Source organism: Lipomyces doorenjongii (genome assembly GCF_038497915.1).
Source record: "Lipomyces doorenjongii strain NRRL Y-27504 unplaced genomic scaffold V1508scaffold_46, whole genome shotgun sequence".
Classification (NCBI taxonomy): domain Eukaryota; kingdom Fungi; phylum Ascomycota; class Lipomycetes; order Lipomycetales; family Lipomycetaceae; genus Lipomyces; species Lipomyces doorenjongii.
The window spans coordinates 61,555-82,735 of NW_027118113.1; the positions used below are offsets into that span (position 1 = coordinate 61,555).

Consider the following 21,181-nt stretch of genomic DNA (forward strand, 5'->3'; position numbering starts at 1 on the left):
CACACCATTCCCTGAATGATTATACAACAAAATATACACGAAATTGTTGCAATTGAGACTTTGGCAAGTCTCTTCAGTAAGTTAAATTATGCATGAGATGCAACTCAAGAAATTGAGGTGTGCGTGTGTTGGAGAGAATTGTGCCAGTGGTCGAGAACCATGCGGCGCTGATGAACGCCAACGTTAATTCTTGGCTTGTGCGGTGGCGTCTGAGCCGCCAAGACGTCTCGTAGGCGATAATAAACGCTTAACCAACCCTCCGTCACGTCCGTGGCGTTTATCCAATCTAGAATTGAAGCCACACACAATTTAACCATTGTAGTAGACCATGGGTTCTTGGTATTCCACAGAGCATGCAAGAAGTTTGCATCCGTTTATTCAGCACAAACATGTGCCCTTTGAACTTCGATAGCCCGTTGTAACGCGGCGTTGGTAAGGTACTAATATCAGCTTTGGCGTCCCTATGTCCTCAGAATGTGTCGTGATTCATTCCAAAGACACTCACAATGCACCCATTGCCAGTCGTCGGCATATTTCTCCTCATTTTCGCCCGCTCTACGATCTCCGCAGCCGAAACGCCATGCCATAGCGCATGCCAGACATTCTTAGAGATCTTCTCGATCGAATGCGCAGTGAATGATCTTACGTGCATTTGCTCGGATGGCAGATATCTCGAAGCATTAGCTATGTGCGCGAATTCCTGTAACTACTCGAACGGGACGGAGTCGATTTTGAAGTATTTCTCAAACGGGTGCACGGCCAAGTGGTCAAGATCAGGGAGCACGAACGACTTGGAGGAACGTTCGCAAGACTACGTGAGTCAGAAGGCGGTTGGCATGAAAGACTCGATGGTCAAGGGTGTGTTTGTCGGCCCAGAAGGTTTGGCGCTAGATGTGAGAGCGAGACGCTTAAAGAGCCCTAATGAGTTACACAGTGAATACTACGGGTATGTAATCGTAATCATGCCTTCAGATTTCTATAAGTTAGACCTAACAGTATAGTAGTAATATCCTTAGCATCTACTGGGTCATCCCGATTATCTCCGCCTTCATCTATCAGGCCGCACTCGGACTGTATCCCAGGAAAGTCAGCAAACCCGGCCGTTTGGTCACCTTCTTCACAAAACACATAATGCTTCCTGCGACATTCAGCGGAAAGCACGTTAGGCCCATCAGGTTCTTTGGCGTCTCGTGGAACGTTATGCCGCTACGGTGGCAATCGCTCCTCATCGTGGGGTTTGTCCTGCTCAACGTCATTTTGATCTTTGTCCACCGCATAATTATCGGCGAGAGCCACGAAGAATGGACTATCCAGGCCGTGCGATTCTATGCGAACCGGTCAGGGATTATGGCGACGACTATGATTCCACTATTGTTCCTGTTTGGGGGGCGTAATAATATCATGATGTCTGTTACAGGGTGGTCGCATGAAACATTTAACATGTTCCATAGGTGGATTGGAAGGGTGGGGTAGTCTAGAGCGTACTGTTTATGAGTCAGTACTAACGGTATACAACAGATGATGTTTTTTCAGTCTCTCGTTCACGGCGCGGGGTTCACGTCATACTACATTATGGATGGCGGTTATGAGGCATACTACTATAATATGTACAAAAACTACGCCAACCTGTGGGGCATAATAGTACGTAACTAATTTATTATCCAAACTCACCTACTAAGCGTAACAGATCCTCGCTCTCGCCGGCGTGATCATGCTTCAAGCAGCCTACCCCTTCCGCCACTATTGGTACGAAGTCTTTCTCGTTGGTCACGTCGTCCTAGTAGGTGTTTTTCTCCCCGGCCTGCGCACTCACCTTGCCGATCATGGCTACCACAGTTACACGTACGCTGCTCTCGCCATCTGGATGTTCGACCGCTTCGTTCGCATCGTCCGCGTCGTCCTCGCAGGCGCGACCACCCATGCGGAAATCCATGCACACGGTAACGCAACGCACCTCATAGTAAAGCCGAGCATTCACTTCAAGGCACAGCCCGGACAGTACGCATTCTTGTACGTAATGCGCCACAAGTTCTGGGAATCACACCCGTTTAGTATCATAGACACCAAAGCCGATGGGTCGTACATCTTCGTCGCAAAGGCACAAGCCGGTATGACTCGGCGACTACTGAAGAGTGCGGCTCATGTACCTGGCAATGATATGATTCGCGTGTGGGTTGAGGGTCCTTACGGCAAGACCTATCCAGTCGCACGGTATGAGACCGTGTTGCTTATAGCCGGTGGGATCGGGGTCACCGCTGTGATGTCTTATGCGCTAGACTTGAAACGACGGGCTAGGAGCGGACAGCACGTACTATTTTACTGGACCGTTCGAGAAGCCGAATCATTAAATTGGGTGAAGGAGCAGTTGGAGGAGGTCGCGCAGGATGGGTTTGTTGATATTAAAATTTTCATCACAGCCGAGTGGTCGACGAGGTCGACGAATTCGTCGACCTCGGATATGATTAATGAGGAGAGTTTGAGGAACATTGCCTCGGGTAGCTGTGACAGCGTTGAATCGAGCAGAAGAGTATGCTCAGTACCTGAAAAACTTTCCGTCAACTATGGTCAACGTCCAGACATGAGGAAGGTCATCGAAGAAACCATCATGCAAGCCCATGGAGGTGTCGCGGTCGTGTCGTGTGGCCCAGGGTCGCTCGTGGATACGTGCAGGAGCGCTGTGGCTGATAACGTGGACAAAGGGACGAGAAGAGTCGACTATTTCGAGGACGCTTTTTCGTCTGCTTAAGAACAACGTAATGGTATAGACTTATCATAAATTTAGACACGCCATTATATTACGCATTGCGCGAGACAGTTCAATTGAATCGTTTCCAGTGTCACTAGAATCAAATGATAACAGTAATGCACAGCGACAATCCTGTTTACCACTACCACAACATGAACGCCAAATTATTTCGAACCGAGGTCGACAACTGGCTTGTGTGGTACATTACAGTGCCTTTTTGTCTTTGCAATTTGAACCACCCTAAGCTTTTGATTGGCAGAGCAAAAATCCGCTAAACGGCGCCTTATGGCAAAGATCACCTAACGGCATGTCTGACAAGAACTTTGAACCAATTCAGTGCCATCAGGGTAGTTTAGTTTACAGTCCCTAACCTTCTGAGATGAAACGAAAACGATTTTTATTGTTAACGTAATAGACCGTAAAATGTCTCTCAATCGCTACTACACAGCAACTGGGTCCTGTACAGTGTGGATCATTATTGCTGGTATAACTTACTACGGCACCGCACTCGAGCAAGATTCACAGAATTAAGGCATACCCCACTGGCCGATATAGGCCTGCTGTTGATTTAGAGCTACGGAGTCAGATGGGCGATAAATACTAAAACATGAATATGTGATCTTATGCCAGCCAGCAGCTACGTACTCAACAGACCCATTACATTATTAGTCGGACTAGGGCTACTATTCGCAGTAATCGGCATTATTCGTATTCGTCATTTGCAAGTCCCAACCGCTGCGAATAATTTGTTACGAATATTGGGAAAACCTGCCGATATTCGTATTCGAAACAGCCCTTATAATTTACTTGACTTTCTTGGGATTCAGAGCATTTTGCGTCCGTTTGAGTTGTGCGTCAAAACTCGTTCCTACTGGAGTGAACTCTGAACTCAAGTATTCCCATCTCTCCCAGTCGACCATAGTATCATCATTAATTGTCATTATTCTGCGTTGTCAGCTACTACATATAGTTGCATTCATGATGTTATCAATTCAACTACTTATAGACAATCTATAATCGTCATCTACTCAGGATCTATCACAACATTATTTATTTCTTCCATTGTCACGGGACCATGAATCGCTTAAATACCATAACGATTATGCTCTATTCAATAGGGGGGCGACCGGCGAGTAACGGCTACTCCAAAAGCGCATGCCATGCTTCCCCAACTCCTCCTACGCTGACTTATCTGTTTAATTTTAATCCAATAGACAAAAGCTACAATCTAACGTAGTGCTGCAGATCTTAGCGCTGATGTCAAGCGCGTCACACCCTTCATACGCCTGGATCACCGCGCTTCGCGACCGGACATTTAGCATGCTGAACAAAAGAATTTACCAGGTACACGACGACATATTTTGTGCTCCGGAAATATAACCATCGCAAGAATGCCGCGAATGCTGACGATAAGATTGATACCGATATCACTTATTCCTCTTTGCTTCTTCATTCTGCTGTCGAACGAACGAGCCTTCGTCCTGTGCGGCATCGACAGGATCACACCCACTACGTTTTCTTACTTCCTGAATTCGGTCTAGTCGCCAAGAAGACGAAAACGACTTATCACCGTCCATATGCTTCTGCCCAAGTCTAGTTTCGTTCGACAATCCGCAGTGGCCAGGCCGATATCTAAACTGCACGCAATCTTCCCATTCCTGGCATGTGTCACTGCAATTTTCATATGAGTTGTAAGCAGTGACCTGTGGATTCTTTAGATCCTCCTCAAGGTCGTTCGAATATTCTCGGATGTCTGCCAAATTATCCCAATTATTGCGACGGTCGTCACGAAGATATGGCATAATGAACTCATGATACGCATCCTTGAAATCGGGTAGTCTCGTGGGTACTTCTGCTAAAACTCGTACAACTTCTCGATGTCGTGCGCTGTCAAGTGATGAAATGTGACGATCTCTTTACACCAATTGTCTTTGCTATATCGCACGTTACTAGGAGGCTCAGCTTGCAGCTCACCCTCGAAGCCTCCCTGGAAGCGCCACGAGACATATGGGTAATCGTCCCTGGATAAAACAGGGTTAAAACACGGTCTTGAAATGCATGAGCCAGAACATGATCGCCACAACAATGATATTGCGCGTACTCTTCATATTGACCTCCCAAACTCGGATCCTTGCCGAAAGTCTCCCTAACAAGGGCACCAGACATAATCACGCCGGATCCGCCATGTACAAACGGCGCCGTTAGACTCTGGTAAGTTACCGATCCCATGTACAACATATCCTCGTGATTAATAGATGACAACCATCTCATCATAATCGGCCACAGTATGTAAAGATGTACCACTTGGCTGTTGAATATGTCTGATACCCGTGAGCTACCATTGGTAGATTCTTGTACTTGTCCAATTGCCACCCTCCGCTAATCCCGGCCTCCCACATTTCAATGTAGCGTGTTCAGATAGCAGTTGTTGCTGTGTGCGCCACGTGTTAAATTGCCCTGAATCCCGCTTTTTTTGCTTTGCACCCGCGAGAATGTCGATTATAGGAATGCCAGCGACCATGTCAGGCGCATCAGAATAGACTGCAAGATGTAGCACCTGTGGTAAGGTTGTTGCTACGTGAATTGGAAACCTTTGCCACAGCACAGTGGCGCCGGTCTTGATCATAAGAAACACGTCCTCCATGCCCGGAACGTATGATGTCTCATAACCACTAGCGTAAATACCATGCGCATGAGTATATGTCGAGTTACGTCCCAACAGCAAAGTCCAGCGATTTGCACGCAGGTCCGTCGTACGTTAAATGTGGTAGTGTGCTCCTTAAATTCTGAATATCAACGTCCCCGTGGTAACCGAGGATACCGATAAAGCACACGATGGAGATAGTCACAAGCACTGCGACTAGCTTTCGAGGAGCTATTATGTCGATGACTAGTTAGCAACATAGATATACATCAATGAAGTCGCGAGTCAGATGTCGGTGGTGCACATAGCCTCTGCCGTGGTTGCTGTACATCAAAAACTCACAGCATACTCGGTCGATAAGCCGCATATTCGAGGCTCGGGAAAGTGAATTTGTGGCTTCGGAGTTGGAACAGTGATGAATTATCAAGAAGTATGCAGCTTACTGCGACTTACTCCATGTATGTAGGGGATCTTTGCTCGTTGCTGATCAACTGCGCATGGCTGCGCACAGGGGTTGCGAACAAGCAGAATTTGCAGTTGGGTTTGGGTTTGCACACCACTTGCAACGCGGCCCTTCCCCCAACCCAAAATTTGTGTCTGAGAGGTCTCGTAACGTTTCTTCCTTCTTGGTAAAGGTAAGTTTGCCTGTGCACAGGGGCACATCCAGGTACCCAATTCCCAGAAACCAGAGCCAAACTCATCGACGCCAACTATTATTCTTATTCGTATTCGTTATTCTTATTCAGCGAATTTCCGTTATTCGCAACGAATAAGATTGGGAGCGTCGATTACGAATAACGAATATTATTCTTAATGACAGAGTGACGAAGGAAAGAGGCGCTGGCTCTTCGAACACTGGCGACTGAATCAGGATGAGTTCCCCCGGATGGCGGCCGCAGCAATAGATTATTAGCTATTCCTTCGTCTGAGGTGGCCGTCGAAAGATGCTTCAACACAGGGCAAGATCTTCTAAGGTTAAGTGTCGAGACGATGAGAGAGTTGATGTTGTTGAGGGCAGTTTATAGGTGGGGGCAGGCAAGGAAGACATGATTTCATATTGTACTTGTGAAAATTACGAATATTATTACGAAAGATAATTTTATTCGTATTCACGAAATCTTCAGTTATTCGTATTTGAATTATTCGTGGATACCCTATATCCCTCCAACAACATAAGATAGGTATCCGTAAGCAGACTCTGCAGCATTACGCCGTGTGGAGGGGAGTTCGAGATGTGGAGTATCACGATCAGAAACCAGATTTTTGTGCGCGTGCCATGCGGCGCCGCATTTTACCCTCACTCGATTTCATTTTTAGTCTAGGCGTAACTAACGATGTCAAATAAATTATTAAATACAGCAAGTTTGAGACTGCGGTTGCCCTCACTTTGTTTAACGGGTCCACTTGCCCATACTCACAAAATTGGGGCCATATATGCTCATGTCTTGCCTAAATACATATCGAATGTCCTATATCCCAAGTCTTATGAAGAAACTCTATGTCCAACAGTTGTCAGCCTTCTCCGTCTCTGAGGCTCTATGGCTCTTTGAAATCACGAGCTCATCAGGAAGAATTTTCCCGTCGATAGGATTACGTGGCGGAGGGCAGTTTTCGAGTCCCCGCAGTCAAAGGAACTAACGAGATTTATGCTGGAGTGGGTAATCAATAAATATTCTAGTGTTTCTAAACAGCCTGTAGAAAATTCTAGTTCAGAGAGTTCACTTTCAACAATGACAAAGACCAATAGTTGGACTAAGAGTATTACAGCGCATATGTAGAGACTAAGAGAATATAAACATGCAAATTTCTGGAATGGGGATTTAAATGCTTGTACACCTAAAACAATCCAAGCTGTGATCGACAGGACTTCAGTTTAACCGCAACAAAACGTGGCCTCTTCACGAGCAGTGCTATCGTACTGTTAGCATATACTCCACTTCACAGTTCTTGGGCCACATTGACAAACAAGTGCTGCTAAGACTTACCCAAGCATAACTTCCCAACTGAAAATGAAAGCGCCAATATAGGCTCCGATCAAAATACAAATGATCAAGTAACCGTTGTAATACATGGCGAGCAACATGACAAAGTAAGCGACTGCAAATTGAAGCATATGAAGCAGAGCTCGAATTGCTTGTTGTAATGCGGTGGGCCGGAATTTTGCATTACTAATTCTCGCCGGCTCGCAGGATGGAACTGTCACACTTTTGCCATCCTGACATGATCGAAGATTGGTGTCCAAGACTGTAGATTGTGAAACAAGATGCAGATAGTGTTGTCGAATGAGAAAGCGGTCATACTCCTTTGAGAGCCGTCGCAGGAATTCAAGTGAGATGACTAGAAATATGACACCGAGGCATGAGCCAGCAAACATTCCCCGAGAAGTGATGCGCCAGCTTCTGGCTATGAAGCCTAGAACATATTTTAGTGATGTGGTTAATGACGAATTTCACCCTCAAGGGTAACTTACAGGAGCCGACAGTACTCCAGTTCCATAACATCTATTGAATCGTATTAGCAGAGGAAGTAGCATAAAACCATCGGAACCAACCGAAATCTTGCAGCTACTACTATCCATCGACATATCGTTGACGATGTGGCAGTCGCAGCAGCAGCAACGCTTGTTGCTGCCATGTTCATTACATTAGAGGTCGTAGCCATCGACGCCATATCCATATTGAACTTAATTGAAAAGGACGACACCGTTGGGAGGGCCCGTTTCTAATTCAAAGGATTGCAGCGTTTGAGACGCATTTATTCTCTGGCCGGCCGAGACTTTGTATCTATATTCCGGTCACGTTCCAGCGTTCTAGACGCAATATCTTGGCAGCTGCGAGATTTTGAGAGAATTGTGTGCAGAGACTACTCATGTGCATTCCGGAATTAGTCTCATAACGATGCATAGCAATTTTAATTCTAGTCACCCGAAACTGTTATAAACCTGATCTGATTAAAATTTGCCGATGCGGGTTGAGCCTGTAAAAGACCCTTGACCATTATTTCAACACATGGAGAATATTCCTTTCATAACGGATCGATGTCAAGAGTGGCTGCAGGAAGGCGGGGAATAATTGGAAGCCATACGCGCTAGTTTGAGAGAATTATTAAGTTCCCGTAAATGACTAAATGAGAACTAAAGCACGTTCACTGTTGAGCTCTCTGCGGCTAATTTTCGCAATGAAAGTTTAAGTGGATTTAGAATCTTCATCTTTCCCATTTGCCCTTTCCAAACTTTAATTACGCCCATGGAGTGACCTGGACATTTGCTTCTAAAAGATGTTACTTGTGACGGGAAAATGGTTCAGCTTCAAAGTTTGCGGCTGTTGATTTTTCCACCCAACTGCGACAAGACTGCGAAGTTACTAGGCTTGGAGGACAGCGCAGCGAGCAGGTAAGCAGGTAAGCGTTGACCCGTTGCGCATCGACGCGCTACCTAGCCGAAAGTAGTTAAACTCTTGATTGGCGCACCGGGGGGGCATCTCGTAGCCGTCTAACCAAAAATAATCTCGTAACCGTCTAACTAGAAAAGGGAGTGCGCCTTCAAACATGCTTGCATGGCCTTCGCACGTGGTGTCTTCCTGGCTCGTGCCCTCGCTGCCAATAAGCTATCAGCTCCCTGAGCCCAGGTCTCTATATATTCTTCTTCGCCGTGTTCCTCAGTTTTTCAGTTGTTCGGCGTGCCCGTCACCTCCTCCCGAATTTGACCACAGATCCCTTTACCTGTCGGCGTTCGTTGGCAAAACTCGGATTATTTGCGCTATACAGCACTAGGCATCATTTCTCAGGAATTGATTACACGAAAGACGGCTGTGCCCTCTTTTAAGAGCAATTTTTGGCTCCACAGCATTCGCTTCGCTAAGCGACGATGTCGGTCAAGGGATCGCTGCACATCATGGCCATGAACATAGCGGCGAATAGAACGGTTGACTTTGCCCGCGAGCGCTGCAGCTCATCTTCGCTAGCATCGTCATGGGAACAGACGGCTACGGTACGGAGAGCTAATGTATCCCACTCTGCCGACGCACCGTTGAGTCCGACCCCATCATCTAGCTATCCACGTGTTTCGCGGCCACACTGTCCACGAATACTTCGAGTTCGGCAACTTCTACGATTACTACGGCGTCCCTGATGCGTGGGGCTTCTTAATGTTCTGTGCTGCGTGGACATTTCTGGGCGTCATCTTCCTCCTCATTGCTGGAATCAGCTTCGCGGATCATGCATTGATTGGCTACATTCGTGTCGCCGTCGGCTGTGGCTCTCCTCTCATGGCTTGCTGGTTTCATTGCTGTGGCTGTTAACATAGGGAAGAGAACCGCTGTGGGTCGCTCAAGGCAGCGACAGTCTTTGGGGCATTAGAACGTGTCTGCTTCAGTTTGAGAAACTTGTCACACATTAAAACCATCGGATATATATATCACGCAAAATGCCTTCGCGATTTTCCGATTCTTTCCGTCAATGTGTTCTTTTCATGGCCGAGAGCTGTTCTAGTGCGGATGAGATTGCTAAGGAACTTAGTATGCTGCACCAAGACTGTCAAGAGGATTAAGCACAACTTTAAATTGTGGCAATCGCATCAATCTCCCTCAGAGAGGCCTCTAGGTAGACCCCGAAGATAAACGATACAATGCTGGCTGTAAAAGTCCATTTACAATTGTGGCATACACAAGCTGACTAGGACAGGACTTGTTATAACATTTATTACGGCACTTGTCGTCCGACTTGGAGAATGAGATCGTTCATATATGACCAATTCGGTGTCATTGTTAGTGCTTCTAATATAAGCAGAACATTAAAGAAAGACAGCTGGACGAAGAAGGAAGTACGGGGCAGTTTAACATCGAACATCATTTGCAGAGTTGACGGCGTGGATGAGAAAGAATAAGGATTTTGCAGAGGCGTTCGAAGGATTCGACGGTTTCTTTGGCATGGAATTGAGATGATGGCCAATAAAGCAGGTAATCATTTAGATCATGCAATATACATGTTGAGGGCGGTTATTGTTGACAAACACTGGACGATGTCGACGATAACAGTGTTTGGACGTTATCGACAAAAACACTTTGGCGGTATTCACGAGAACTGATCTTGATAGAGGCTGAGTGCGAATATATAGTCTGAAAAATTATAAGCTAGATAAAGGTTTGAAGGAATAGGTGCATTCGCACAGAAAGAGCAATTCACGTACTCGCGAATCCCCACAATGTAATCATAGCGAAGCCGGCCATCGAGTTACTCAAGTCTTCATCTGTTTCTGGCGATATTTCATAAATTTACTTACGTTACACAGTAATCGTTGCGCTATACCATCCTCAATGTCCAGTGACCGCCATGAGGCCTCGGAGATGCTTTGTAGTCCCTCCAAATCATATCCCTTTCTCCTTACTGCACCACCTGCAAAGAGAATATCCAGAGCATCCGTCTTTGACTTCGCCACATACCACTCAATATAATCATCAAAAATATCAGCCGGATCTGACTCTGTACAGGTCGTTTGAGACTTGGTTATATTGGCAGTTGCAGGTGTAGCTCATGAGAATGACGTAGGAGCTGCGTCATGAGCTGGCACAGGAATAGCACTGTAATTGGGTGCAAGGAATGGGTAATAGTAATTTGCTGGGAGAGGTGGATAGGGTGCCGATTGATTCCAATATTGGGGAGGAAGTTGAGGATATGGTGCTGGCGAAGGAGGATGTGCCAATGGATGATCGGCATAACCGGGATTATTGGTACCTTTTGCCGGTAATGGGCCTATCAATGGCAGCAATGAGTGGATGGTGGTACGTCCAATCTTAATGGACTCGTTCCAGTCGTTTAGATGTTTGGCTGAAATCCGAAAATGACCTTCGCCACGAACAAAGCAAGTATTGCAATTATTTGTACAGGATTTGACGCAACAACGGTACCCAACCTCTAAAAGCTCCTATCCATGAAAATATGACCGACGGGCAAGGGAGCCCGGCCAATGTATCGCCGGGACCCACGAAACTAGTATCATACTAAAAGAGTTCATACCGGCTATAGGCGGTGGTCGGATATCGTGATACGCGGCTTCGGGGATATCGTTTCGTACCTCAAACGGCACGTCGCACTCCATTTATGTTCGTAAGTGCACCAGTACTTAGCGTTGCCGGCAAAAGTGAAGCCAACATGAGTTGATAGACAGTTAGCTTAGTCATAAAGGCCTATGCTTTAACCCCACCGCCTAGACTGTTCAATGTTCGACAGCTGCAGGCAGTATAGATTTACTACATTATTTCAATCGGTACGAGCAGCATCATTATCCTCTATTCGGGCAAAATCTTGTCTATTTACTCAGAGGCCATTGTTCAGTCCAATTGCGTTGAGAAATATGTCCTCAATTCCAGTTAAGCAGATGGCCTTCGTCGTCCCCAAGACTGGCGGTCGCGAGGTCTTGCAATTCGAAGATGTTCCAGTTCCTGAAGTCTCTACTACTCAGATCCTTGTGAAGAATGAATATGCTGGATTAAGTATGCGATATCTATAACTTGTGACAATTATGGCTAGCCGCAATGTGTCGATTAGATGAGGTCTGCTAACATTCAATAGATTTTATTGATTCCTACTTTAGATCAGGTCTGTATCCTGTAAAAACTCCCTATGTTGCCGGTGGTGAAGCTGCTGGTACTGTCGTTGCCGTTGGATCATCAGTTACCAAGTTCAAAGTTGGTGATAGAGTCGCGTGGCTCGGCTCTGGCGCTTTCGCAGAATACTCTGTTGTCGACGAGGGTGGGAGAGTGAGCGTTATTCCTGAGGACATTGATGTCAAGACCGCTGCTGCGTCACTCCTACAGGGACTGACTGCTCTCACTTTGGTTAAGGACGCTTATGAGGTCAAGTCAGGTGACTGGATTCTTGTTCAGGCTGCGGCTGGTGGTATGGGTTTATTGCTATGCCAGTTGATTAACAACATTGGTGCTCATGCCATTGGTACTGTGTCGACGCCAGAGAAGGTCGCGCTCGCTAAGAGTGCTGGTGCGGAGTATGTTATTAATTACACCGAGGACGACTATGTCAAGAAGGTTCTCGAACTCACGGATGGCTTGGGCGTTCATGCCGCCTTTGATGGTGTTGGAAAGGCAACGTTTGAAGGTTCCTTTAGTCTCGTCCGCCGAAAGGGGGCCATGATTACGTTTGGCAATGCCAGTGGTGCAGTCCCTCCATTTAATGTGGCTAGACTCTCACAGAAGAACATTAGACTGTTAAGACCGACCCTTTTCAACTACATTTCCACTCCTGAGGAGTGGGATTTCTATACAAGTGAGTTGTGGAAGGCCATTGCTGATGGAAGTTTGAAGATTTCTGTGTATAAAGTCTATGCGCTTGAAGACTATAGATCCGCTGCAGAGGCGTTGGAGACCAGATTGTCGACTGGAAAGGTTGTGCTGAAGTGTTTAATTTGAGTGAAGGCTAGCAAATGTAATTAGTTATGCATACGACCCGTGATTGTCACGAACAAAATATTTGTGGACCGTAGTAGGTATTTATTATACGCCTTGTGTCATTTGACTGGTATATCATTATCCTAGAGCATGGTTCTCCTTGAACAGTCGTATATGCCCCCTCTAATGCATTCATATCCATTCCTTCGCCTAGTGTCCATGTGGCATGCGCAAAGTCCATGCGGAAAGTCTATCAGCTTGACACAGCAAACAAATCTATCGTCCTCGTGCTCGTCTTCGCTTACTGCGACATCCCCGGCTGAGAACATCGAGACCTGTTTAGTAGTCTGCCTATCTATATCGACAGTTTCGCTAACCATCTCTTCGAATTCTTCTTCCGATTCATCGTACACGTCATGACTTGTCTGTAGTCACTCTCCTTCTTCCTTAAGAGATGGTCAATTGCTGCCGCACAAACAAGCAAGCACGGACGCATGAAAGCACAACAAGAACCACAGACACAATCAAAGGTCCACCACCCATGAACCTAAGTGCTGGGTTAGATTGACTCAATCGAGCTATGAGATCAACCATAATAGATCCCTACCATGGGGTTAGCGTGTAATCTGAGAGACGTAGGACTTTACTAATCTCGTATGTTCAGACCATGTTGACATTTAGGCGACTGAACATTCACTTGTTGGGGGAATTCCGATTACCACCAGTGTCGTACAACCGGTTAATCCGCATACATGCACAATGGGCAACGTTCTCGATTGGGTTGAGCGGGTACGACTTATCCATTCCGTACTCATGAATTCTCAGTCTCGAACTAAGACTACTTGTGGATCATATGGATTGATAGCTTCAAAGATGACAAGCACACAGTGTCCGCACGACTGGGGGACCACTGGGGGACACTATGACACCGACTCGAGCGTCCATGCATGGTCCTGAACCAAGGGCAGAGTTTCATGTTTCGGAAAGGTGTATATGCAATCACGAGCAGAATATCGATGGGAAATCGTACTCCTGCACGAAGGAGCAGTACCGGCATATGCGCGGAGACCCTGCCGAAGAATGACTGATATCTGGAAACATGTATCAACCGATCCTCGATCGACTGGGCTACTTTAGACGACGCAACAGGTTGCGTAACAAAGAGACTGACTAAAGAGATCTTGGAGCTCATGGCGGCGAAAATCGCTAATTGCTGGCTGTGTTGTATCGGCATCTATTGCCCCCCGCTCTACCACTAACAAACACTACGTCAGATCACCTTATCTGCGTACAATAGCCGTCGTCTGACGCGCCTCCGGACCTCGTAGAGCCCAAGGCAGAGATGCTATTCCTCGATATTCCAGCATGAATCCTTTTTCATGGTTTCGTCTTCTTAATGTGGCTTTCAGCTTTGGTACAGACGGTACAATGCAAAGCGCATTATAATCATTCAACAGGAGTGGTGCGTGAGCGTGCGGTATGGCCCGACATGCTGGTTCGGCGGCCGCCTGCTATATATTTAAGTACAGTATCTAATGGTTCAAGTGTAAGAGATCATGACCCCGCTTCTGTTCTGACAACTCGCGCAACCACGAACTGCGATCGTACATTCAGACGTTTATGATTGTGTCGACATGTGATGAAGGCTCGTCGTGGCCCAGATGATCTCTAAAGTCGATTGATTTGCGTTTCCAAGAAAGTTTTGGTGAGTTGGATCATACTTCTTGGGTACGAACCGCTTAGTTATCTTTAGTGGCTAGATTTCAAGTGACGATATCCGTTGGTGGAAATAGCATGTCTTAAATTTACAAAAAGACTGTCAAAGGGATTTCAAGAGTTCAAGCATGAGATACCAATTTTTGCATTTTTCTATATCAACTGTGGCGCATCATATTCCGGACAGTCTATCTATTCTACCTGACAAAACTTTTTCACTTCATGCCATAACTCATTGGATACGCATCATCCTGGCAGCACTCCGCTCTATATCATCGGTCGTCGGTGTAGGAGAAGGAGGCGGTGTCGCACAAGTCGAAATCACCGTCCACGGCTGCCGCGTTGGGAAAGGCGGCCTACCGGTCACAGTCTCCGCCCTTACAAGTATAGGAATGACAGCTCCAGTGCTCAAACTAAAGGGTCTGTGACCCAGAACTACGCCAGAGTCAGCGAATTCATCTTCACAAAGTAAAAAGCCCCACAGTGAACATACCAGACAATATAGAAGCAGCCTCCCCGGAATGCGTCGTAATCGAAATATAGGTGCTCGGATCATTCATAAAAATATCATCTAAAACACTCCTCGACCTCTCATTTTGCGCGGAAGTCGTCTCCACAAAGGTCGCATTCCACAACGGATCCACCTCTTGGAATCCCTCCTCAAAAGTAAAAGTCGGATAATTCGCCGCAATATAGGACATATTACTTCTCCGATCACAAGTATGGCCACTAATCCACTCTCTCAACAGCTCCTTCACTTGCGGAATAAATGGCTGGCTTGCTGGCAGAGCGAGACCTGTGAAAGTCAAAGCCGCCGTGGCACAACAACGACTGAGTGGGCTCGTGTAGAATTTCTGTGGCGTGGGAATACTTTGCTCTGTTATTTGTTTTGCCCAGAATGCGTTAACGGCTTGGGCTTGTGCTATGCCCTTAGGTGTCAATTGTGCATCTGCCCACGTAATAGTGCCATTTCCGTCCATTTGCGAATAGTAGCACTACACGGATCATCAGCAATGTCATAGCCCACACAAAACAGATCATACGAACATTCCAAGCAGGTGTACCTATGCAAGTCAAGAATCAGCATCACGAAGAGTACACAATTCGTCAGGAGATTAAGAATTTGACTTACCATAATAAGACTCGGCAGTATTATGATATCCCTCCCCATGCCGCCCGATAAACAGCACCTTATACTCCACCCCATAATCGCTCTCCTCATTCAACTGCCAAACGTGTTTCGCGAACCTCTCCCACTGCGTCTGATTCTCCGTCGCGCCATCCGTCGAACTACCAGAAGATGTATAAGTCCTGTTTCTCAACCCGAAATTCGTCGTCATCTGTCCAATGAATAGTATCGCATCAGCAATCTGCATCATTTTCAATTGCACATAATCATGGCCCACGTACGAAATTAAAAGTAGTATCATTAGTACTATCCAAATCCTGCAAGAAGTACCCCGGAACAGATTCGTATTTGATGTACGATGGTGTCGCTAGTGCAGTCGACATAAATAGACCGAAGAATAAGAGCCCGTAAGAAGTCGTAGACGAAAGCATTTTAAAAATTTGGCAATTGCTGCTGTTATCGTCCGCTCAATCTGCGCAGCACAATCATGAAGCTACTTGCCGCAAACTTACCGCAGTGCAGCAAATCCCCTTCTCTCCCACTTTCCTATCTCTTCCCATTTTAAACCTTCCGGCTTGTCAACAACATCGCATCCCAGCACAACGGTCCCGCCTCCCAACTGACCAAACATTATACTTATCATGGCCACGTTTCCATCATTTCCTGAAGGATTTGACGTATATTTTCCGGACATTTGTTATGCTTGCGCTGCGATAAGGGAAACCTTAAGCCTGATGTGAGCATGCCCGATAGGTGAACCCTAGCCCCGACAGGTGAACCCTAGCCCCGACAGGAGCCCTCACCGCCTAACGTTTTAAGTGGCCGAATCAGTCCCTCCGCCTTATTGAGGTACAATCGCTAAGGAAGTTCTCTTGACACCAAGACTCCCTAACGTATTCTACCTCCTTGTATGATATGATATAATTCCTACCGCACCCTCATCTAAAAGCTTCCGCTAACTGAAAGCAAGCTAGTGGCGTCAATCGAATATATGGCTTAAATCGAGCATTCCTCTTTCGGACTAGCGTACACGATTGCCAGCAACTGAATGGTGCATTTAGTTTGGTCCCAAAAAACCGTATTTCATAATTTGTGCTGCATAAGGCTCACAAACATATTAGGATCTATGCTATATCGGTGAGTTAGACGTTTATGCCGTCTTGTTAGGCTCGCGATTCTATAAGCAAACTAGCTTCCAAGAATAATACGCTAACCAGGTTTGGGTGTAACCTAACCCTTGATGACACAAACCCCGCTGATTTTCTTCCGACCTGGAATTTTCTTCGAGAAAGTGTGGACCCCCAATTCTCGGCGTTTTCAAATAAAGTTAAGTGCAAACGAATTAGGATAAGCTAAAATAGAGATTTATTATATTTTTACAATTTTACGGGAATATATGTGAATGTGTTGGCGTAATAAGATTTTGTTGCGGACGATTTCGAGACTAAACTGGATGTACCATACCTCAATGTCATACGGTTATGACTGTACGAATAATGATGGATTCCGATCTATTCTTTCGCACTCCTTCAGGGTAGAATGTCGGCCCGCTCCGAGACAACGATTAGAAAATCCTGAGTCGCGGACCCTCATGGTGATGATCAGCCTCTTGAGTGCTAAAAACAAGATGCCGGCTATCCGCGACATGTCGTCGACTTACAACAGTGATGTACAGCCTCGGACAAAATCTATCAAACAGGAGCATATTACTTTCATCAAGCTCAACCTGGACCATCGACGAATGCAATCCTGGTGCCGAGCGAATCCAATTTCATCTCACCGCTAGCCTTTAGGAGCGCACCCGGCACGCGGCGCGAAATAAGGGTTCAGGGTGCGCTTTACCCGATCTGCGTTGCAGCTGCAGCTAGTGCAAGACGCGAACGTCACAGGGGCGCTGTGTTTATATCAGTTCAGTTCGCCACATGATGCATAGTGAAGATCACATCATGTGCGTAGGACGCGAGGGATTTGTTTACTTGAGATTGCCTGTCCGTGCGCAGCGGCCAACCCGCGACAGACACCCTCGCACAATTAACCGAATACGAACCGCATCTCTAATACTCGTAGACAAATTGCGGAGCTTCCCACGATCCTGTTTTCGGAGATTCATGGAGAGTAAGCTCACCAAACCTCTTTGGCACTACCGTAAGTATACATTGGTACCCTTTACCTCCTATTAACCGGAGCTATCTAGACTCGTGTAAGTGCGACTATTGCTACTATCATTGATCCGGTTGTAATTGACTTTCCCACGACGAGAAATTCCTATGATTTACGCATTGGCATGGTTGTCCAGTCAGATGATAGAGCAGAGCCATTGCGAACACCCACGCGATCGAAACAATTTCGCAGCAAGAATGGCATCGTGAAACACAAAGATCAGACACTATTACTTCGAAAATGCAGCAGAAAGCCCCTCAACACCGGTAGTCACCGTCATAAAGTTGCCCGAGGCATGCTCTGTGTCTGGTTTCAAAAAACAACTCGAACGATTCAGATCCTTACCGAGCTAATGACGACATCAATCCTACGCTTATCCTGAAACCGACCGGTGAGTGCTGAGGCCGTGCAACTTATGTTCTACCACTTGTCCGACACTCCTCAGCATCCATTAGTATCATGCTAAACTCGACAGGGTTTCAGGGCAGAGATGTAGATAATCGAACTTACGATTAAGCCCGAGAAAACAAGTCCTGGATAGCAAGCTTCATGAAACCTTGCGCGATGACGGTTACGTATACAGCGTTAAAGTGTCTACGGGCAGGCAACACTCTCGAGGCATTGTTCTTTTGCAAGTCTGATGATGCTCAAAGGGCACGTCCATATCCACAGACAGTTATTATCGATGCAACGTACAAAACAAATAAATTCCGCTGCCACTGGTGCAAGTTGTATCTGTTGACAATGACTTGCGCACAGTTAATGCTTTGTCAACAGCGAGCAGACAAGTGCGTACGATTCTAACCTTTAGAACAGAGGTAATTCTATTTCCGGACGAAGCACCCAAGGCGATCCTTACTGATTCAGATAGGGCCCTGAAGAACGCCTTGTCCGTAGTATTCCCAACAGTCGAACACCAGCTCTGTCGATGGCACATCGAGCAGAATATGCTCAAGAACTGTCGTAAGTAAAAAGTTTCAACAATGTTGCGGACTTCGACAGCTTCATGAAATAAGATCATTGGGAGTTCATTGGAACAGTTAAAATGTGACTTTTCTTGCAACCCTGTAGACTGTTTTCTCCGTACGTGGGGGGGGATGTGGTGGGTTTCAAAAATGGCCGGTGTGAACGCTGGCAGAAGTGTATATGATGATGCGATTTCTTTACAGCTTCTGCATTCACTAGCTCCAGCGCACATTCGGGATATCGCAGTACACAACAACGAAGTCTCAACCTGGTTTCTGATCTTCAGTCGTACAAACAGGTATTCATTCGAACTGATGACAGTCAGCTGCTGCGACCGCTCAATGCCACTGTGGTTTATTGACTGCTGCTGCGCGCAAGCCAGTTGTAACTGGATCTATTATAGCGGCAGTACGGGCAGGGAAAATGGCGAAGATAATTGATGACATTCGAGATACCGAGCATCCAACGCGTCTTAGGCTTTGGGACGCGTCGTTTTGGACGCGTTGTTTACACAGGCGATGGGCGGATTTAATGAAGTTTTAGGTAACTCCGATAAGATGTAGTGAGCGAAGGTGCATAGTCATAAGTTCGCGCCCGTTGTGACGTTCAGCATACCTTGCGGGCGAGATAGGTACGAAATATCCACTCTACGCTAGTGCCAAAGAGGAATGGTTGGTAAGAGCCCCAATGAATCTCCAAAAATATTAACTTAGGCATTTCTTCTTTGTAGTCATTGCCAGCTTTTGTGTGCTTAGCGTCCAGGATGCGGCTCATGCTCAGACATACGCTAGCAGTACAAATATTACACAGTAAATCAAAGGGTTAGGGCTGATTAGAATTATTAACCGCTGGACTTAGGGTTGTCGCGACTCGTCGTTAGGCAGCATACAGTGGAAGAACTCAGGGTTACCATTTTGGCCATCCGCCCCAGACAGTGCGGCTCATTACTATAGGGCTAGCGTTCACCCATAACTCACTATTCCCATAAGCCCTGAGGTCCGGAACCCTAATGTCCGGTGTGAAATACCGCTAAGACCGCATCAATTCACGTGAAGAACCTAAAATATTTAATGATCTCATAGACGTTATATTAAGAAAGAAACCCAGCCCTTATTTTTTTCCTCGCCTTGATCTAATGCGAACCATCAATTCTTCATTTGCTCCTCTTTTTTGAGTTTGTTTCGAAAATGCCTGCGAATAAAAGCGTTGGGACAGCACTGTCTCTAATCGAGCAAGACGCGTCAAAGATTCTGACCATAACGGTCGGCAAACACAATATCGTTCCAGGGCATGAGATCCCAAAGGCTGGTGAGTGCGTCAACAGGTCGGCATTTATCAAGGCATGAAGGATTAATAACTGATGACAAATTGCTTCTAGATGCCCAATCACCCCCTGAATTAGCATTCAACGTGTCATCGGGGACCTATATGGTCATTGGTCTGGACATTGATGCTCCGTTCCCATCTTTCGGCGTCTTGGGTCCAGTCTTGCATTGGATCCAGCCTGGCTTGAAACCAGAGCCAACTGCCAATGGTCTATCCATTCTGAAAGCCGCTACTCCTTTCGTCGCCAACTACATTGGCCCAGCGCCTCCCCGCGGCAGCGCACCACATCGATATATTTTCTTGCTGTATGAACAGCCAGAGGGTTTTGATGCCAAGAAGTACGCCCCGCCTGGGGGGAAGAAACTGAGTAATTGGCACAGAATGCGGTATGATCTGGGCGCGTTTGAGAAGGAGATCAGACTGGGTCCGGTGCTTGCAGCAAACTACTTTCGCAGCAACTAATTTCGTTCATAGTGACGGGACGGCATATTGCAATGATATTATGTTTGCGGAATGTTGTAACTGTTCTTTTCGGGATCATCGAACAAGCAACTAGGCTACTTGAGCTCTTATAATCAGCCTTCCTTCACAACTGCCAGTGGTGAACAGTAGTAGCCTACAGGATCTGGCAGAACCCTTCACATCAACTCTGACATGCTGGTCTATGCTCACAGGCTGTGCGACCGACATAATTGTGCTTATAGGCAACATGGTCTCTTGAAAACCTTTTCGGCATCATATTTATGATTGTCATGCGACTCGGGAATCAAATGGAGCTTCAAGGAATTTTGTGAAGTTCAGCATGGCGATCACTGATTATTTATATGATATCGTTGCTGTCAATCTTCGGCACCACGTAAAGATAAACGTAGTGTTGGCAGTTTCCGCCGATTTCTAACGAGAATTTCGCCACCTCTTCAAAGCCCGTCGAATCCCCGTATCGATGGTGGCCTAATTTTAATGCGTTTTAACTGGTGTCTTTAGACGAATCGAGAGGAGGCAAGGCCATAGGTTCTGCAACCAGTGTCAACCAACGTATTAGCGTGACAAATGCGATCTACCTGTGCTGCGACTACGAAAAGTGGACCCTTAAA

The 21,181-nt window shown here is 46.4% G+C and overlaps 6 protein-coding genes across 6 annotated transcripts; 3 read left to right on the top strand and 3 right to left on the bottom strand.

Moving 5' to 3' along the window:
- The first annotated feature begins 835 nt into the window (after positions 1–835).
- V1508DRAFT_207691 (ferric reductase NAD binding domain-containing protein) lies at positions 836–3,058 on the top strand. The gene is made up of 5 exons (XM_066936231.1): positions 836–879; positions 935–946; positions 1,005–1,464; positions 1,519–1,641; positions 1,688–3,058. The coding sequence occupies exons 3-5, from the start codon at positions 1,132–1,134 to the stop codon at positions 2,744–2,746; spliced, it is 1,515 nt and encodes a 504-aa protein (XP_066794358.1). The 5' UTR covers positions 836–879; positions 935–946; positions 1,005–1,131; the 3' UTR covers positions 2,747–3,058.
- A 1,115-nt stretch (positions 3,059–4,173) lies between these two features.
- Positions 4,174–5,372, bottom strand: V1508DRAFT_405560 (uncharacterized protein; the record flags this gene model as incomplete). Its single annotated transcript, XM_066938703.1, has 5 exons — positions 4,174–4,585; positions 4,609–4,733; positions 4,790–5,054; positions 5,075–5,120; positions 5,144–5,372. The coding sequence occupies 5 exons, from the start codon at positions 5,370–5,372 to the stop codon at positions 4,174–4,176; spliced, it is 1,077 nt and encodes a 358-aa protein (XP_066794359.1).
- Positions 5,373–7,371: 1,999 nt separating this feature from the next.
- On the bottom strand, positions 7,372–7,891 carry V1508DRAFT_405561 (Ctr copper transporter; the record flags this gene model as incomplete). The annotated part of the gene is made up of 2 exons (XM_066938704.1): positions 7,372–7,802; positions 7,861–7,891. 2 exons carry the CDS (start codon positions 7,889–7,891, stop codon positions 7,372–7,374), a joined length of 462 nt encoding a protein of 153 aa, XP_066794360.1.
- A 3,465-nt stretch (positions 7,892–11,356) lies between these two features.
- Positions 11,357–12,872, top strand: V1508DRAFT_207820 (uncharacterized protein). The gene is made up of 4 exons (XM_066936232.1): positions 11,357–11,492; positions 11,554–11,652; positions 11,721–11,878; positions 11,958–12,872. The coding sequence occupies exons 3-4, from the start codon at positions 11,740–11,742 to the stop codon at positions 12,809–12,811; spliced, it is 993 nt and encodes a 330-aa protein (XP_066794361.1). The 5' UTR covers positions 11,357–11,492; positions 11,554–11,652; positions 11,721–11,739; the 3' UTR covers positions 12,812–12,872.
- Positions 12,873–14,738: 1,866 nt separating this feature from the next.
- On the bottom strand, positions 14,739–16,018 carry V1508DRAFT_357946 (histidine phosphatase superfamily; the record flags this gene model as incomplete). The annotated part of the gene is made up of 5 exons (XM_066937048.1): positions 14,739–14,941; positions 15,000–15,501; positions 15,554–15,570; positions 15,639–15,846; positions 15,917–16,018. The coding sequence occupies 5 exons, from the start codon at positions 16,016–16,018 to the stop codon at positions 14,739–14,741; spliced, it is 1,032 nt and encodes a 343-aa protein (XP_066794362.1).
- A 3,930-nt stretch (positions 16,019–19,948) lies between these two features.
- On the top strand, positions 19,949–20,549 carry V1508DRAFT_405564 (phosphatidylethanolamine-binding protein; the record flags this gene model as incomplete). The annotated part of the gene is made up of 2 exons (XM_066938705.1): positions 19,949–20,069; positions 20,140–20,549. The coding sequence occupies 2 exons, from the start codon at positions 19,949–19,951 to the stop codon at positions 20,547–20,549; spliced, it is 531 nt and encodes a 176-aa protein (XP_066794363.1).
- Between the last annotated feature and the right edge of the window lie 632 nt (positions 20,550–21,181).

Coding starts and splice junctions, on each gene's coding strand:
- V1508DRAFT_207691 (XM_066936231.1), top strand. CDS start 1,132: ATGCTTCCTGCGACATTCAGCGGAAAGCACGTTAGGCCCATCAGGTTC. Junction 1,465..1,518: donor TCCATAGGTGGATTGGAAGG/GTGGGGTAGTCT, acceptor GGTATACAACAG/ATGATGTTTTTTCAGTCTCT. Junction 1,642..1,687: donor CCAACCTGTGGGGCATAATA/GTACGTAACTAA, acceptor TAAGCGTAACAG/ATCCTCGCTCTCGCCGGCGT.
- V1508DRAFT_207820 (XM_066936232.1), top strand. CDS start 11,740: ATGTCCTCAATTCCAGTTAAGCAGATGGCCTTCGTCGTCCCCAAGACT. Junction 11,879..11,957: donor GAATGAATATGCTGGATTAA/GTATGCGATATC, acceptor AACATTCAATAG/ATTTTATTGATTCCTACTTT.